Genomic DNA, 20116 nt, shown 5'->3' on the forward strand with positions numbered 1-20116 from the left:
GCCAAAGCACTGTCGCACCCGGAGCCTCCATCTGCCGTGGCCACCGTGGCACAAAGCGGCCAGCTGAGCTGGGAGGCGCCGCGTCCAGCCGCTGCCCGCTTCCTCTAGCCCCACCAGCAGCGCTGTCTTCCCTAAAAATCTCTGGGAAATGGGGGGGGGGCGGGGGGCGGAGGGAGCTATGCACCACAGCGCCGGATATGCTTAAGACGGCCCTGTGGGGATCTGGGCTTGCCTGGGGGCAACAACCTCCTCAAAGGGCTTCCTTAGCTGACCTTAAGAAGCCTCCAGGTTTCTTCTGTGCCAATGGTGCCTCTCTGCCCTTGCAGCAGCTCTCTAAGGGAAAGCTGGCGGAGGGGGGGGGGAGTCCCTCGTAATATTCAGATTGGCCGTAACTCTAGCAGTGGATCTGGCTGAAAACTGATCTGCCACTTTTAATCATTTCCAAGGATTGTTCTGGTAAAAAGTACTATGATTATCAGCGCCAAGAAAGAAAAATCTATGCCAATTTTCTGAACTTGATTTCATTGCATTTACCAAAATTAGAAGCACCAGTAAAACAACAATTACATGCAAGACAATGCACAGGTCAATCTGCCACTGCTTTACACTGGAGGTTAGTGTCTTTGAGATAAATGCAGTAGTCATAAACTTATAGCAGCAATGAAAGAATAAACTATAATAGATACTCAAGCCATCAGTTTAGAAGCAATTTTGTGTGTGTGTGTGTGTGTGTGTGTGTGTGTGGGAGAGAGAGAGAGAGAGAGAGAGAGAGAGAGAGAATGTTCACTATTATTCTAATCTCACCATCATAACAGATGGTGAGTTATATTCTAACCATACATTCTGGAAGCAGCTTCAGGGGTCGATTTCAGGATTTTCTCATCCGGTCTCAACTTACCTGAATCGGAATGCCACGGATCCGTTGCAGAAGACATTGGTTGGATGGTTTGTGGGTTCGCACCACAGTTGGATTCCACAAGTTCTCCTTCTGTGTGGATGTGAGAGGAGATGTTTGTGGCTCTCAAGGCAGCCTTGAGTGGGGCAATCTGGTTGAACTGGACTCTGGACAGGCAGCCAGAGAATCCCGGGGTATTGTATTTTCGGATCTCTTGGTCAATTTTTCCAAGTTCTGGAGGACAGAGGAAAGGAAAGGCTTTTCAACAGAGTTCACTGAAGAAGGAACCAGCAGCATGATCCTGCTCCGTGCTTTTAATCCCCACTTTCAGAAAGTTAGGCACACGGCACTTTGTAAGTAGTCTATCATGCCCTCCAAATGCCCTGATTTCCCAGGGACAGTCTCACAATAACGAAAGCCACCGGGCTTCTATTTTCCCCACCACTGCTGCCACCACTGAGCTCAGAGAGAAGGGTGAGCAGCAGCGAGGGAGCGTCCCATTGCCTCTCCATGGCTGCTGCCGGCCTCCTCCCTTGGGCAGCTCCTAGCAGCTGCTGGCCATCAGGTGAGGAGGACAGGCTGCCGCTGCCGAGGGGCAGGAGGAGGGCAGGGCTGCCCTGGTGGGGAGAAAGGCAGAGTCTTTGTGCACTTGCTTCTAGTCTTGCCCTTTTCTAACATTTATTTATTGATGTGTGCTTTTCTGTTTGTAAATCCACCAAAGAATAAAATAACATCAGGATAAAGGGGTTTTCTCAGGATGGTGAAGTGGGTGAGTGCTGTGGTGGAAGGACAAAAAGGGGGATCAGTTGGGGGGGAGTGAGAAATGTCCCTATTTTCATCTGAGGAATGTTGGAGGGTATGCTATATACACCATATGAGCTGCTGCTTCTACCCATCACTTTCCTTGGGCTGAAGTTCTTAAACTGAACTTATGACGCCAGCATAGGTTCATGGGCTGAAAACCAATCTGTCCCTAAAAGCTCTTGTACCTGGCCCCCTCAGTCCTGGGGACTTCCATTTTCTTGGCATGCTGAAATAGTCACAATAATAGTCACCCACGCGGTAAACTCTCTTTTGCAACCTGCCTTTACACACGTGTTGAAACAGCTCTCATTCCTGCCAACCCTCCCGCTTCAGCCAGGCGCTCTGCTTTTTTTAAAAGCAGCACTTACATTTATCCTGCACTAGACAAATCAACCTGTGTCCCAACCCAAACAGCAATTTACAGGGTTTTTTAAATAAATAAAAAAAAAGAACTGCAAAGAAACACTGGGGATTGAGTGGGGAGGAAATGTGGTGTTATGGGCACAAGTCAACAGACTGGCCTTTCCCTGATCTGCTGGAAACGTAATAGAACTCTCTCGAGCTGCAATGGAAATATAAACCTAGGTCAAGACAGACACCTTCAAACCACTTCCAGAACTTCTTCACCTATGTTTGTAGCAAAGGCATTCTCTGGGAATGTGTGTGTGTGTGTGTGTGTGTGTGTGTGTGTGTGTGTGTGTATCTCTTCTCCTATTGAAAATTGAGAAACTATAAAGAAAGAATCATGGGCATAGCCAGGCTTTATTTGGGGGGTGGGCAGAACCAAGTTATCTGCGACGCAGTTGGGCAGGCAGGTAGTCATGTTGGTCTGCCATAGTCGAAACAAAATAAAAAAATTCCTTCCAGTAGCACATTAGAGACCAACTAAATTTGTTATTGGTATGAGCTCTCGTGTGCATTCAGGTATCTGAAGAAGTGTGCCTGCACACGAACGCTCATACCAATAACAGACTTAGTTGGCCTCTAAGGTGCTACTGGAAGGAATTTGTTTCGCAATTGGGCAGTTAGTTAAGTATTTTTATTTATTTACTTGGTTTAGGGGGAGCTTTGCCCCCACCCCACCCCCTGGTTACGCCCATGGTAAGAATGGGGACTCTAATCTTTAAAGTAGGCTGTTGCTGTGTCTGCCTTTATTACAATGATTTATCATCCATAGAACACTTAAAACCTGCAAATGACTTCCTAATCATTTACTTGTTCCAAGCCTCAGTAAACAGCTATAATTTACAAGATGCAAAAGCAAAGGCTGATAGATTGTGCTGGTGACAGTTACAGAATTGGACAAACCAACTAGAATTCCACTTTTTCTCATTTTCCTCTTAAGATAAATGTGCTAATGGGATTTCTCATTAAAAATGGAATTGGGAAGGCAGGCATTCAAATAAAAACAATTTTGCACCTACCCCCCCATTTGCAATTAAAACTAGACAGATGCTCATTTAGAACTGAGCAATATATATACAAGCAGTATGTGGACCAAGAACTCCCAGAAGTGCAAGCTGGATTTAGAAGAGGCAGAGGAACCAGAGACCAAATTGCAAACATGCGCTGGATTATGGAGAAAGCTAGAGAGTTCCAGAAAGACATCTACTTCTGCTTCATTGACTATGCAAAAGCCTTTGACTGTGTCGACCACAGCAAACTATGGCAAGTTCTTAAAGAAATGGGAGTGCCTGATCACCTCATCTGTCTCCTGAGAAATCTCTACGTGGGACAAGAAGCTACAGTTAGAACTGGATATGGAACAACTGATTGCTTCAAAATTGGGAAAGGAGTACGACAAGGCTGTATATTGTCCCCCTGCTTATTTAACTTATATGCAGAATTCATCATGCGAAAGGCTGGGCTGGATGAATCCGAAGCCGGAATTAAGATTGCCGGAATAAATATCAACAACCTCCAATATGCAGATGACACAACCTTGATGGCAGAAAGTAGTAGGAATTAAAGAACCTTTTAATGAGGGTGAAAGAGGAGAGCGCAAAATATGGTCTGAAGCTCAACATAAAAAAACCGAAGATCATGGCCACTGGTCCCATCACCTCCTGGCAAATAGAAGGGGAAGAAATGGAGGCAGTGAGAAATTTTACTTTCTTGGGCTCCATGATCACTGCAGATGGTGACAGTAGTCATGAAATTAAAAGACGCCTGCTTCTTGGGAGAAAAGCAATGACAAACCTAGACAGCATCTTAAAAGGTAGAGACATCACCTTGCCAACAAAAGTCCGTATAGTAAAAGCCATGGTTTTCCCAGTAGTGATGTATGGAAGTGAGAGCTGGACCATAAAGAAGGCTGATTGCCGAAGAATTGATGCTTTTGAATTATGGTGCTGGAGGAGGCTCTTGAGAGTCCCATGGACTGCAAGAAGATCAAATGTATCCATTCTTAAGGAAATCAGCCCTGAGTGCTCACTGGAAGGACAGATCCTGAAGCTGAGGCTCCAATACTTTGGCCACCTCATGAGAAGAGAAGACTCCTTGGAAAAGACCCTGATGTTGGGAAAGATGGAGGGCACAAGGAGAAGGGGAAGACAGAGGATGAGATGGTTGGATGGTGTTCTTGAAGCTACCAGCATGAGTTTGATCAAACTGTGGGAGGCAGTGGAGGACAGAAGTGCCTGACGTGCTCTGGTCCATGGGGTCACGAAGAGTCGGACATGACTAAATGACTAAACAACAACAATATATATACATTCAGCTTTCAGGAAGAAATGCTCCCATAAAGTTCAGGACTAAGAGAGCAAAAAGGGACATGAAGCCTGGATAGCAACTTGGTGCTGATAACACCAAGGTTGAGGGTTAAATCCTCACAGCTGCCTACTCCTCTACTGCAGGGGGTTGGACGAGATGATTCGCAGGGTATCTTCCAACTCTACAATTCTATGTTTCTATGTCAGCTGCATCCACAAGGTTGAAATCTAATAGTTCATCCAACAGACTCCATTGGATAGTTCTGCCAATTCATTCTGCCCCATTTGCAGCTGGAGCCATTTATGCCTTTGGGAAGCAGAAGAGGCCCAGCGACCTCATCCAAATCTTGCACCAATGGAGGTACCTAGTAGGTTCGGAGCTGAACCAAGACAAATGTTTAAAGCATGTCAAGGCAAAACGTTACCAGTTCAGACTGACACTAATAATTATTGGCAAGAGTTTCTTCTGATAGACTAGAAGAAGAAAAATTATTGGGTTCAGAGCTGGATATGGAAAACCTATACAGTAGAGAAAAGTGAAGGCTTTTAAAAGGAGAAATGCAGGAATTAAGGCTGCTGGCAGCATGTGAAGATTACTGAAATGATGCACCGAATGTGCTTCAGACACTCTAAACATAAATGCCAACTACTATTAGTAATACAACATAATGACAAGAGAGCTGGCAAAACCCAGCTGAAAGTGTCCATGAATGGCTGATTCACACTCAGCACTGAAATTGGGATGGCCAAGGCTAGGAAAAAAGTAAGGAAAAAGAACTCAGCACACACATTTAGCTTACTAAAGAATTCTATACAAATATATTGTTCCTGAAAATTAACAGCCCATATTTCTGCATATAGCTCTTGAGCATCATGCGTTTAAAACACGTTTCTGTTCTTTTCCAGCACCACGTTGTCTCTGTTAACACAGTTGGTAGTCTGGACCTGCACTCTAGCAGAACATGGATTAACATTTCAACATCAAATGTGACATTTTGGCTGTAGCAGGGAATCCAGCTTCATGTTCTCCTTGACTGTGCAAAATAAATAAAATGGAACCTCACCATGGTCATTTTTGTGCTGAATTGGACAAGTTTAAACTGGAGGCACTGAAAAGCAACAATGCAGCATTCATGTTTGAGCTTCAGCTCCTCAGAACAAAAGTGGTTCATTCACTGGGACAGCAGAAACACCGGGTGCATCTAAACCATAAACTGGCTTCTACCACCTGAAACACCTTGCTTAGGAAGCGCTCATTTGTGTCCAGGAAATAATTGCCATGTATCTCTGGGACCAGTGATGTTGTTCCATAAGGAGCAGTTGTGCTACCACCTCTTCAGGCAATTATGTGCTCACCAAACCCTGGACCCTGCTGGTCAGTCCCATCCCTAGCTAGCTCAATTTTTTTTACAACATGCAAGGATTAAGAGGGCATGTAGCCTCCTAAACTGCTGCAAGCACCTTATCCACATTGTGAGGACTCAGAGGCTGAAACTGATCTTACAAAACCAGACTAGACGGGACACTAGAGTTGCCATATTGAAAAAAAATATCCTGACACCTGCAAAATTCCCCCGATGCCATTTTTACACCCGAAAACAAGGACATGTCAGGAATTTTCCTAAGGTATGCAAGCCTATGGCACACTGCACACTTCCTCAGGACCTGTCACAACAATAGCATCATAGAATCATAGTTGGAAGAGACCACAAGGGCCATCGAGTCCAACCCCCTGCCAAGCAGGAAACACCATCAGAGCACTCCTGACATATGGTTGTCAAGCCTCTGCTTAAAGACCTCCAAAGTAGGAGACTCCACCACACTCCTTGGCAGCAAATTCCACTGTCAAACAGCTCTTACTGTCAGGAAGTTCTTCCTAATGTTTAGGTGGAATCTTCTTGCTTGTAGTTTGGATCCATTGCTCCGTGTCCGCTTCTCCGGAGCAGCAGAAAACAACCTTTCTCCCTCCTCTATGTGACATCCTTTTATATATTTGAACATGGCTATCATATCACCCCTTAACCTCCTCTTCTCCAGGCTAAACATGCCCAGCTCCCTTAGCCGGTCCTCATAAGGCATCGTTTCCAGGCCTTTGACCATTTTGGTTGCCCTCCTCTGGACACGTTCCAGTTTGTCAGTGTCCTTCTTGAATTGTGGTGCCCAGAACTGGACACAGTACTCCAGGTGTGGTCTGACCAGAGCAGAATACAGTGGCACTATTACTTCCCTTTATCTAGATTCTATACTCCTATTGATGCAGCCCAGAATTGCATTGGCTTTTTTAGCTGCCGTGTCACACTGTTGGCTCATGTCAAGTTTGTGGTCAACCAAGACTCCTAGATCCTTTTCACATGTACTGCTCTCAAGCCAGGTGTCACCCATCTTGTATTTGTGCCTCTCATTTTTTTTGCCCAAGTGCAATACTTTACATTTCTCCCTGTTAAAATTTATCTTGTTTATTTTTGCCCAGTTCTCTAATCTGTCAAGGTCGTTTTGAAGTGTGATCCTGTCCTCTGGGGTGTTAGCCACCCCTCCCAGTTTGGTGTCATCTGCAAATTTGATCAGGATGCCCTTGAGTCCATCATCCAAGTCGTTGATAAAGATGTTGAATAAGACCGGGCCCAAGACAGAACCCTGTGGCACCCCACTAGTCACTCTTCTCCAGGATGAAGAGGAACCATTGATGAGCACCCTTTGGGTTCGGTCAGTCAGCCAGTTACAAATCCACTGAGTGGTAGCATAGTCAAGACCGCATTTTACCAGCTTCTTTACAAGAATATCATGGGGCACCTTGTCAAATGCCTTGCTGAAATCAAGGTAGGCTACATCCACTGCGTTCCCTTCATCTACCAGGCTTGTAATTCTGTCAAAAAACGAGATCAGGTTAGTCTGACATGACTTATTTTTCAGAAATCCATGCTGACTATTGGTGATCACAGCATTCCTTTCTAGGTGCTCACAGACTGTTTGCTTAATGATCTGCTCCAGAATCTTCCCTGCTATTGATGTCAGACTGACTGGGCGGTAATTATTTGGGTCCTCTCTTTTCCCCTTTTTGAAAATAGGGACAACATTTGCCCTCCTCCAGTCTGCCGGGACTTCGCCTGTTCTCCAGGAATTCTCAAAGATGACTGCCAGTGGTTCTGAGATCACATCTGCCAGTTGCTTTTAACCTCTCTAGCAAGCCTGAGTTCATTCTGTGCTTTAGCTTTTCTGGCTTTGTGTCTACACGTGCTGGCTATTTGTTTGAATTCCTCTTTGGTGGTTTTCCCCCTTTTCCATTTTTTGTACACATCCTTTTTTAATCTTAACTCAGTTAAAAGTTATTTAGATAGCCACCCTGGCTTCTTTAGACACCTTCCATGTTTCCGTCTCATTGGTATTGCCTGACGTTGTGCTTTTACTATCTCCCTCTTAACAAACTCCCAGCCATCATGAACTCCCTTTCCTTTTAGTATTACTGTCCATGGGATCTCACCCAGCACTTCCCTAAGTTTTATGAAGTCGGCTTTCTTAAAGTCAAGAAATTGAGTCCTAGTATGCTTGGCTGCTCCTTTCCGCTGTATAGTAAACTTCAGAAGAGCATGATCACTCGCGCCTAATGATCCTTCCACTTCTACCCCACTAACCAGGTCATCAACATTGGTTAGGACCAGATCTAAAATGGCTGTTCCTCTTGTTGCTTCTCCCAAAGTTGTTCCGGAGGTGCATGATTTTATCCGCTGTCACAGTAGACTTCTGGGAGCTGCAACATCCCATTCAGCAGGTAACATGTTAGAAATCATCATACCATTTAGAATAGGTCTGCTGCCCAACTACTTGAAGATACAATGAAGGCAGCAAAGTAGACCTTCTTTGCTGTCTTCAGTGCATGATTATGTGCTCTAACATATTTGCCACAAAAGCAATGCAATTTGTTTTGCAGATATTAATATTGTACAGCTTGATGAATAAGCAACTGGAATAAAAATTGTCCATACCCATAAATATGATTCAAAAGCTTTACTAACAGAACTTGCTCCAAAATCAAATACAAAAACAAATAATGATACATCCAAATAGTTCTACAGTCATACCTTGGTTATCTAACGCTTTGCGTCTCAAACATTTTGGCTCCCGAATGCCACAAACCTGGAAGTGAGTGTTCCGGTTTGTGAACATTTTTTGGAAGCCAAACGTCCAACGCGGCTTCTGATTGAGTGCAGGAAGCTCATGCAGCCAATTGGAAGCTGCACCTTGGTTTTCGAAAGCTAAATGGACTTCCAGAACAGATTCCGTTCGAGAACCAAGGTATGACTATATAGTGCCATGTGAATGTTCAGCAAGGCTTATCTTCTTGCAAATTTGAAATTACTCTCTCTCCACACAGACTCTGTTTGCCTGGAGCTGTTCTCCTGTAACTTTATGAGACACCCTTTACACTATTAATGGTTTGTTGGTCTTTAGAAAAGTGGGAGATACTTGGCAAACATGTTTTTCAGCTGATCTTACTGATATTTGGTGTCAGCTTATGGTGAGAGAAATGATATAGCAGGGAATAATGCACGTGAAATGCACCCTGTTTGATACTTAGAAGATTCTTGACATTTCAAATCAGTTTGAGCACTCCAACTGGAGCTGCATTGTGTGTGTTACCACATGAAAAATTACAAGAGCAGGAATCCTAAATATACAGCCTGCTTCATGGGTAAATAAAGCTCTGGAAATAATTATGGTGCAGGTTGGGGGGGGGAATTGTGGGGCTAAAATTTACCTGGTGCAGAAATGGTGCAGAATGATTTCAAAGCAATCCATTACAATGGCACATGGGGTTTACAGTGGCTTATTCAATGAAAAAATGACAAAAACTGTATGATTTACAACTATAAGAAAATATTGCATTTACCATGTACAGTTTGCATTCCACCAGGACCATGCAAACCCCGTCTCTCCCTCTCTGAGTCTGACCCAACCTGGCCCCTTTCCCTCACACTCCTCCAACCCCCCCCCCATGCATAACAACTGTCACTCTGACTCACGGCTCTCCTCCACATGGACCCAGCCTCTGCCAGCAAAACCTCCTGCTCAGGATCTTGCTCTCCGCGTCCAACCTGACCCACCTTCTGCCTATGCAGTTTGGACGATGAGGAAGAGGAGCACAAATAGGTGAAGTCAAAACAGGGCAGGATACACTTTTCTCCCCAAAAAGGGTGATCCCAGTTTTCTAGGGATGGGGGGCAACCCTCCATCCAGCACATATCATTGCAGTGCTGAGAGATCTGCACTGGGTGCCTGTTAAGCAGAGAGCCAGTAATAAAGTTCAGCCACTGACAGACAAAGCTCTAAATGACTCCGGGGTCATGAAAAACCCTCTTCACCTCCCTTGCCCAGGCAGGGCATTAAGATCGGCAAAGGAACCTGGTTTGATTTGTGATGGCCTGATGTTTACCAGCATGTAGCAACATGGAGGCTGGATTTCAAACTGAAGGCAATATGTGATGCCTTTGAAATAGGTGGTGCTTCGTCTGTATTGGGGTTCTCTTCTGCCAGCAATGCAAACATCTCCCTGAACGTGACCTCTTGGCCTCGTTGTTTAAATCACTTTAAAAAGTGCTGCTATTTTTCTAGAAAAAGAGGTGCTGGAGCTCTCCAGGAACTCTGCCCTCATTCTCTCAGAATGGCAATGGCGCCCAATGGAGAGGTGCTGGAGTTCCAGCTGAAAAAAGCCCTGGCTTTAAACTGTTTTAATTGCTATGGTTTTTAACTAGCTTCTTTTATTGCATATTTTAATTAGGATGTTTTAAATGTAACTGTTTTGCTGAGTATTTCCACAACGTGTGGATTTCACAGTTACAAAAAGCTTAGAAGCCATTTTGGCATGGAAGCGAAGTGTAAATTAAATAATAATAGTGATGCAGAAGAAAAATTCCCAATGAGAGGCAAGCACAACCATTTTAATTGAGTAATTTCATTTGGTTCCTTGAAAGAGTGAGAATGGAAATGGAACCCGCAAGATCCCAAACCATTAAGACTGCCAAATTGTTTGATGCCTGCCAAATTAAAATGAGGGAAAAACAAGATGCAGCAAAATGACTCAGCAGATAATAGGGACAGATAATAGCCCTATAACGCAACTGCTTGTTAAAGCAAAACCACACACACACTGCCTGTGTTGGCTACTCAAGGGGACAACCTACGCATGCCGCATCAGAAGAGGGCTCCAACAAGTCCCGTCTTCTGTCTTCAAAGAAAGTCAACCAGCTGTCGCCAGAAAGCTTGCAAGCACACCAAGGATGCCGTCCCCATGCCTGCTTGCCTCAGCGCTCACAGTCAGAGGTAAACTGCCTCTGATGAGGGAGGCTCGGTTTTGGTCTGTCATTGCTCACATCTATTGCCAGAATTCTCTTCCATGGATTTGCTTAATCATTTTTGTACCATCCGAGCTACACTACATCTTGCAGCAATCATTCCATAACAGAATTAAACATTTTGCTTTTCATTTATAATACAAACCAATTGAAACGTCAAGTAAAAATGTCCTCAGCTACTCAAAACAGACTTTGAGTCAATTTCAAAAGGCTTGTGACTTAGAATACTGTTTTCATCCTTTTGTACCTGGGTCTATTTTTGTTCTGTGTTTTTTCATAAACTGAGTTTGCAATTTTTCTAAGCAAATGAAGAACAACAAAAGCTAGGCTGTAATTTGTTAAACCTGGATCTAAAAACGCCCAGGCTTTTACTTTCTGTTATCTCAGCTAGATATTCTCTTGGCAGCTCTGACTCCTTTCTTTCACATTTCTTAGTTGAGGAGCTTTTCCTATTTTCTCTTTATCTTTCATTGTATGTGCCATTAAATCCTCTTTAAGTCCTAACGGAATATCCAATAAAAATAGGATAACCCACCATTTTGCCATCACAAAACTAGCAAGTGTTGGTCAAGTTCTTACAGACCCTTCACCCACAAAGAAATCAATAAAGAGGGGAAGGCGAGAGGCTTGCGGGCGGGCGAGGAGCAGCACCCCCGGGCTCCTTTTGTTTCTTGCCAACAAGAGGCATCACTGACTGGGCTCCGAAAAAATGAAAAACTCAACGGGACGTGATGCACCTGAAGGAAAGATCAGATCCGCCGCCGATACAGCTGTTGCTTGTATGAATCAGCGTCATTTATTGACATAAAACAGAATTATTTGGCAGCTCGTGCAATCACAAATTGATCAGTCTAATGTCCCAGTCGGCTCTCTTTTTCTGCTGCCTGACAGAGGCAGCCTTTGGGAAGGGAGATTCCCTGGGAGAAGCTGTGAAAAAGGCAACTCCGGCCACAGCCCCAGGACTGACCTTTCCGCCCGGGAAAACCAGCACCTGAGAAGCCGGAGGTCCCCCCCGCCCCCCCCCGGCAGTTACCTGTCCCGGCCTGGCCTGGCCTGGCCTCGCCTCGCCTCTCCGCCGCCGCCGCCGCCGCCTCCTCGGGCTCCTCGGCGTCTCCTTTTGTGGGCGGCGGGGATGCCGGCTGCCTGTCGGGCTGCAGCCAATCGCCAGCCCCGCCCCGGAGAAAGGCAGGTGAGGAGCGCATGCAAAACCCGGAGTCTATTTCGAACAGCCAACTGTGGCGGGAGAGGCAAACCGAAAGACGCGGACCGGATCTCTCTCTCTTTCTCGCCCAGCTCCCCGTCGGGGTCCCTTTTGGACAGGCACCCCCAAACTCGGCTCGCCAGATGTTTTGGGACTACAACTCCCATCATCCCTAGCTAACAGTGGTCAGGGATGATGGGAACTGCAGACAGTCCCCAAACATCTGGAGGGCTGCGTTTGGGGGTGCCTACTTTTGGGCTCCATGATCACTCCAGATGGTGACAGCAGCCACGAAATTAAGAGACGCCTGCTTCTGGAGAGAAAAGCAATGACCAACCTAGACAGCATCTTAAAAAGCAGAGACATCACCTTGCCAACAAAGGTCCGTATAGTAAAAGATATGGTTTTCCGAGTAGCGATGTATGGAAGTGAGAGCTGGACCATAAAGAAGACTGATCGCCAAAGAATGGATGCTTTTGAATTCTGGTGCTGGAGGAGACTCTTGAGAGTCCCATGGACTGCAAGAAGATCAAACTCTCCATTCTTAAGGAAATCAGGCCTGAGCGCTCACTGGAAGGACAGATCGTGAAACTGAGGCTCCAATACTTTGGCCACCTCATGAGAAGAGAAGACTCCCTGGAAAAGACCCTGATGCTGGGAAAGATGGAGGGCACAAGGAGAAGGGGACGACAGAGGACGAGATGGTGGGACAGTGTTCTCAAAGCTACCAGCATGAGTTTGACCAAACTGTGGGAGGCAGTGGAAAACAGAAGTGCCTGGCGTGCTCTGGTCCAGGGGGTCACGAAGAGGCGGACACGACTAAACGACTAAACAACAACAACAACTTTTGGGTCTTGGATCCGGACCAGAAGCCAAAGTGTGTTGCCTTTGCAGGAGGCGGCTGTGCAGCAACTCCAAGCGGCACACCTGAGTCTCCACCTCCCCCCAAAGAACATCAGGGATGGTTTTGTATACTTGCCAACACAGAGTCTCATGGCCCCAGCATAACAGCAGCCTGTGGGTCCAGCACTTGATATTGCTAAAAGCTCTTCTGTTTGCAGTTGTCATTTCTCCAGAACAGTGTCCCCCAACATGGACTGAAAAACACAAAAAAGGCCTGTGCCTCCTGTTGGCTAAGGATATACCAGCACAACATTGTTCTCGGGTGTCTTTCCAGCCTTTCCAAAGAAGCCTTGGCTGCGCTGCACATCATGCGCTTCCTTAGGTGTTTGCAGTTTCATACTTGCGCCCGCGGGACAGGATTCACCCCCTCTCTCCGAGCCATAACATGGGGCGGAGGAGAGGGGACCAACCCAAGGAATGGCAGCTGTAGCCACTCTCGTGACTTCTTCTTTTTACATTTTTGAAAAAAGTTAAAGCCAGGCCTATAACTTATGCAATATGTTTATTAGTTAGTTTTGTTAGCAAAACAAAATCACAGGTAACCCTGATCAATAAAACTGAGCAGCCAAGAGACACAAAAGAGAGTTGTGCTGGAATTTGTTGATAGCCAACCTTCAGAGCATAGTAGACGCTCAGAGGATAGATAATCCAGCTAAATGGGAGGCGAAATGGCCATCACATTTCTCACATATGTCTTTTATTTACTTAAGTGGCAGCTGTGGTGGGCTCAGAACCATGGTTAATAAGGGGGGGGGGGTTAACACTTCCCCATTTGCTTTGGCCTGACAACAGTTGCTCCCCAGAGGGATGCTGCCTGCAGCAGGAGAGAAGCGCCATAAGGCCCGTGGGGCAGCGGCGTAGCGTGAGTTGTCAGCACCCGGGGCAACGCAAGCAATTTGCGCCCCCTAACCCGGGGCAAGGCAAGTAATTTGCGCCCCCCCTAACCCCTAACCTGCGAGTTGCCGCTGGCACTGCCGCCCAAATGACGCCGCTTGCCCGGAGGAGGAGGGGGGCAGAGAGGCGAGGAAAATGCAACGGCCCAGCAGCTGCAGCAGCAGCGGCGGAGGCGGGGCTGTGAGGAGGGGCTGCCTGGCGCGTCCTCCGCGGCGAGCGCTGAGAGCCGCTGCCTGCCGGGCGCCTTCAGCCAGGACGCGCGCACAGCTCGTCGATTCCGCGAGACATGCGGCTCTGCTACAGCCTGCGCCCGAGGCTCTTCAGCAACTCCGGAGGCAGCGAGCGCGCCCCCCCCCAGATGTTGCGCCCGGTGCGGCCGGCACCCCTGGCACCCCCCACGCTACGCCATTGCCGTGGGGCAGCACAGCAGCTGGGGCTGGAGGGGATTTTCATTAGGCCTGCAGCATAAAACATTCCTGCATACAATGGTCCCAATCCTTACTGCTTTCCTATGGCTGCTGTTTAAAAAGGGAACAATGAAACACAACCATATTTCACATGTTGGCTATTACTTTGGCTCTTGTTAACACAAAGCAACAAAACTGAAGTGTTTCTCAACATGGAAATGTGGTTCACATGCTTTCATTGGTGTTTAATACACTTCATTGGATAATAGTAAGAACAATTATTTTTTTCTGATAATGTGACTGATATTCTCAGTGTCTGAAAGTTGAAGAAGGAATCTGTTCTATGCATGATATATATTACTGTATTATTTCAGATAATGTGGAATGTCTTCAGCTATCTCCTCTGCACAAATTCAAATTTTTGAATTTTTAAGTAGAAGACATTTTGAAGTACTGAGGGCATATTGTTAAAATCTGAACAAGGCTAAGTTTGGCCTCATATCCAAAAGATTATTTTCCGCAGCCCATAGGATGCACACCAGAGTGCTGAGTTAATAGTGGCCAAAGAGAACTCTTCTAAAAGAGTTAAAACATAAAATTATCCCTGACACCTTATTAGAAGTTTGCAGATGCTTTAAAAACAACCAACCAACCAACCACCCACCATGAATTGAGCATTTTTGTTTACTAAGTATTTCATCTAGTAAAAAATTAATTGAGAATGTTTGTGCATACTGAACCGTGGAAGATAATCCAGCAAACCACTGAGTTTAAACCAGAAACTAAATGTACCAACATCCTTCTCAACTGGAAACATTTAGTATGACAGAGATCTTCCGCTTTTTTTTAATGAAAAAAACCCAACAATTTGTGGTCCCATAAAACCTTGTATTTTAGCACTGCACACAATTGGAGCACACACAACTTAGTCTCTACAATTTTTTAACAGGAACGATTTGTCACTATTTTTAAAAACCACCTTCCAAATCTCCTCAAAAGCTAGTACAGGGGTTTATGAAGGAGAGGTTGCAAAAAATAGGTATGGAACTTTGAAGATAGGGACAATTGGATCATATTTAATTGCAGTATGCAATGGAAACACATTTTCAATAGCTTGCTGACAATAATACAGACCTTTCAATATCACTAACTAATGCAAACCAGCAGGCACAGTTAGTGAAAATGTAACCTTAGGTTGTAAACTGGAGACTCTTTAAATTAATGAATTCTGCTCCATTAGTTTCTTATCTTCCTAGTTAAGACCACACTCCTAAGCAACTTTACTCACAATAAAGTCCTGTTGAATGGGACCTGCTGTTAAACAATATTTATTTATTTCATAAAAATTATATGCTCTTTGATTGTAAAAAACAAAACAAAATTCTCAAAGAAAACAAGAAAATCAAGAAAAAACTGCAACTGTACTTTAAAATATCAGAAGTTAAAATCCTAAATCAGATTAAGAATATGATAATGAGGCAAGAAGAACAGTTAAGAGATTATATTAGAATTATGTTATTTTGTTTGGATTGAGCATAAACCTGACAAATCTCTTGCCTAGAAGAGGCAAAAGCTGAAGGGAGCAAGATTTGACTTATTTAAATACTTTTAAATGGATATTTTTAAAAATAATTAGCTCAGAAGTCAAAGGCATGGATTAAGATTTTTTTAAAACCTATTTGAAAGAATAAACCATAAAAGTTATTGTCATCAATTTATTAAATTATGTTGTGTGAGAGAAATAAGCCAAGTGACTATACTCAAATATGGAAAAAAGTTGTGATAAAAATTCAAGAGACTACTGGTAAATAGAAGTATTTTGTGGAAATATGAATAAATATTCAGCATCATTATCCTTGACGGATAACTCTTTAAAGGTGTTGACAACCTTTATATTTGTTCTGGTATATTTTTATTAGTGCATTATTTTAATTATTTATGTTTCTTTCTGATTTGTTAAAAGGGGTTATTTACCTTTAGTCACACTGTGGCCTTGCATATAAAAGTTTGCACAAAAATTGAAGTCGCTAATTCAAAATGTGAGCAATCATGATATAATCTTGAGATGCAGAAGCAAAACAATGACCTTGAATGAGCCCTGAAGGGCACAGGATGCTATAGGCACCTGCCAGAGCAAAGCAGCGTTGCTCAGGCCTGTCTCTTACTGGGAGATCCCCCATGAATGAAAGTCAGGATACAGGTATAATAAATTACCGTGTATAGACTCACGCAAACTAAATGAAATTTCAACAACCGAAAGGTAAGAGGATGACAATAACTGCTGCTCTCTCCCACACGCTGCGCCCCCTACTGAACCCGCTGCGCTGCAAATTACTAGATGTCAGTCACACATAATCAATCAATATCCTTATTTACCACCCCTAATGATCCATTAACTGGTCCCCACTTCTATTTCCTCAGGTACCTAATTACAAACAGATCTCAAAACAGAATTATTATTCCTTGATGTCATAAGATTTAGAATATGAACAAAAACAACAGCCCTTTTATCTAATATAAACTGCCAATTTTTGATATTTAGTTAAGGCTGCTATTAACAACAAAGCAACCAGCAACTTTTTGACTTTTAGAAGACAGAAGGAAGTTTTTAATCACTGATGTTTTACTGTGTTTTTAATATTTTGTTGGGAGCTGCCCAGAATGGCTGGGGCAACCCAGTCAGATGGGCGGCATACAAATAATAAAATCATCACCATCACCCTCATCCTCATCTCCTAATAGATACATGGGGATACCTTATTGCAGAGTATAAATGTATCTTTGAGAATAAGCATTTTGCTTTGTTGTACTGTTAGTTTTATTTTAAAATGCCAACAGGGTTCCAAGAAGCACTCAAGGACCAAACTTCCAAAAATAATCATGGTCTACATACAAACTATTTGAATATACTAAGCTGGTTGCTTGCAGCTGCACACTCACTCTTTTTTCACTTGTCCAAAATATTTCTGTTGTAGCTCTTTATCAAGTTTATGTATTTCCTGAAATAAGAGTTTGCTGAATTACAAAATTAATTTAAAGGTAGAATTAACGGCTGCAGGAGACCTATAACCATTTCAAGAGCGGGGGAGAAATCACTTCGGTAGAAAAAGAATTAAAATTGCCCTGAGAAAGCCCACAATTTTCCTTCAGGAAATCAAAGTTTCACACATTGCTAAAAGTCAATTACACAGAGTAGATTCAGACAGGGTCGGCCTGCTGTTTTTAATGAGGGTTGCAGATGCAGCGGCATCACAGGACTCAACAAGTGTGGGGTTGTGTTCTGACTGACCTAGATACACACAAGCAGCACACAAGGAGAACGACACACAGCTTCCTCTGAGCTCTAGGAGCTTGTGCAAGAACACGTGGAGAGCCCTGCTGGGTCAGGTCAAAGGCGCATCTGAGGCAGCCTCCGCTTTCCACATTGGCCTCCCAGATGCCTCTGGCAAGTCAGACAGCAGGACCTGAGGACCAGAGCCTTCTCCTCCTCCCTTGGGGTTCCCAAGAAGCAACTGGAATTCCAAGGAGGCTCCTCTGTCAGTAGACGTGGAACACAGCATCCTGCACAGAGGTGCATTCGCCGGAACAAGGATCCTGGCAGTAAAATAGAAATATGGACAAGCCTTTTTCGGAGAAGTTTGCAAAAGTCTTTAATGCAGATCTCCAAGTATCTGTGTGAATGGAAGAAAAGGCTGGAAAATAGCCCCCCCCCAATTTCTATACCACTTGGAGGGCTGCCTCAATGCTTTTATCAATGTTTTATCGGTAGCATAATTGGCATGCAGTGAACATAAAATGTGAATTTAATTTAGCAATAATTGGCTACTTCTGTTGATTTGGAGTTTCTGAGAGTCTCTTGGTAAGAAGAGAAATGCTACGTCTTGGCATGATAGATTTGCTTCCTGCCGCTCTAAGCCCTTTATTTTGCTTTGGTTGGATGCTTTACTGCTTTCTGAAGAAATGCATTAAGTGCAGAAGAGAACAAAGGAGTAATCAGAATGGAAATCCAGAGACAAAGCCATGTTCCTCTGCTGCAGCAAAAACAACATAATGGTTCAGATTTCTCAGGACACAATTTATTGTAGCATGAACTTTCATGAGCCTTCAAGGTAGTCGAAGCTGAAATGCTCACCACCCCAGTCCTTAAGAAACCACCTCCCTCGACAACAAATACTTCCATGTTTATGAATATTTATTATCAAGTTTTTAGTTACTAATGTATGTAAACATGTAATGTATTGATTCCCAAATTGTGGAGAGGTGCTCGTGGAGAAGGAAATACAGTGGTACCTCAGACGCTTCAGGTTACAGACTCCGCTAACCCAGAAATAGTACCTCAGGTTAAGACCTTGGCTTCAGGATGAGAACAGAAATCGCACGGTGGAAGCACGAGGCCCCATTAGCTAAAGTGGTGCTTCAGGTTAAGAACAGTTTCCTGTTAAGAACGGACCTCCAGAATGAATTAAGTTCTTAACCCGAGGTACCGCTGTATTGGGTACCATCTGAGCTTTGTGTTTGCCAGAGCCATAATCTCATTGGTAGCTAGGGTCGTCTTTAGCATATGCGCCGCCAGGGTACAAAGAGCCACCCAATGCCCCCAAATTCAGTTTAGCCGCCCCCATTTTTTTAGGGGGGACCATCTCAAAGTTGTTGAGCTTTTTTGGGGGGAGGAAAATTGCCTGTAACAACGCAGCGGAGATAGCTGCTTTTGCTTCCTGACTCATCAGAAATATTTGACGCTACAGAGTAACAGAGCGACAGAGGAGGGGGGCAAGGTCTTTTGCTCCATTGCTTTTCACTGCCGCTAATACATTTGGTGCCCACCAGAATTCAGTGCCCAGGTGTACCACACCCCTTGCACCCCCAGGTAAAGACGGCCCTGTGGGGAGCATTGCTAGGTGTATGCAAGGTGTGCCCAGGCATACCGCCATGTTTCAAAAACAACAATTTGTCCCAACGTGGCTTCCCTCCCCCCACTGAGTATATCCTACCCTCAAGGGAAAGCCAGGTGACGCATGTCATGTGTAGTTTAGTCTGACTCCAAGAGAGGCACCACTGCAGAGAAAGTGAGCGCCTCTTAAAATCTTGGGAGCTGAGTCTGGGACCAATTGTGGCTTCCAGGGCACATAGGAGAGTGACCAGGTTGTTTCTAAATGTGGAACTGGGCAAATCAGTGGTTTACGATGCTAATCTTTCTCTTCCTTGCCATTAACAAACATAGGGCTTAATAAGCCCTCCAGAACTTTTGTGATGTGTTTCTGCATGCAAATGGCAAATGGCACCCTGTGCCATGAGATGTTTGAGACAAGTGCTGCCAAAGAGAAGCTTGAAGGGGGAAATGTTGATGCTTATTATTTTTATTACCCTCCTGGCATATTAATAAGTTTTTCTCCTCTTCTCCCTAGGCATAATAAAAAGCTCCTTGCTGGCGACTGTTCTGATTGATATTGATGGCTCTGTCTGAGCAACAAGCGTTGTGGCTTTAGGGACCTCCATTTCCCAGCACCTGAAGGGAGCTGGACTTGATTCTCAAAGCAAGATTTCATGCTGCATCACCAAACTCTTTCAGACCTTCCTGAGGTTCTGCCTTTATTGGCTGATACAGAAAATACAGAGTCCTTTGTCTTTAACAATATTTAGCTGCCCTTTCTACCTCACCTCATCTTGAAGACTTGTGGCATGCATAGGGGTTTAAATCAATATATTGCAAATAGGTAAAAATATGAATAAACAGTGACCCGAGACCCCCGCCTTCAAGGCTGAATTAACTCTGGCTACAAACCCATGGAGTTGTGGAACCCCTGTTCCACTGGGACTGCTGGGTCACAGCCCTCCAAATGAGGGCTATTTTTAACACCCTACCCTGCCAGTCATCATCATCATCATCATCATCATCTCAGAGTAACACACTCTTTTCTGTCCCACACATTTTTTATACTTCCATTTAAACTGAG

General features: G+C 44.5%; 1 protein-coding gene across 1 annotated transcript in view; it reads right to left on the minus strand.

Moving 5' to 3' along the window:
- Positions 1-20116, minus strand: part of CNTNAP2 (contactin associated protein 2) — a 1119417-nt gene that overhangs the window by 16073 nt on the left and 1083228 nt on the right. The window contains exon 22 of the mRNA XM_082192749.1: positions 899-1129. Coding sequence (XP_082048875.1) covers positions 899-1129 — 231 coding nt within the window. The remainder of the gene's footprint in view (positions 1-898; positions 1130-20116) is intronic.

The sequence above is a fragment of the Podarcis vaucheri genome (genome assembly GCF_965113315.1).
Source record: "Podarcis vaucheri genome assembly, chromosome: 12".
NCBI lineage: Eukaryota > Metazoa > Chordata > Lepidosauria > Squamata > Lacertidae > Podarcis > Podarcis vaucheri.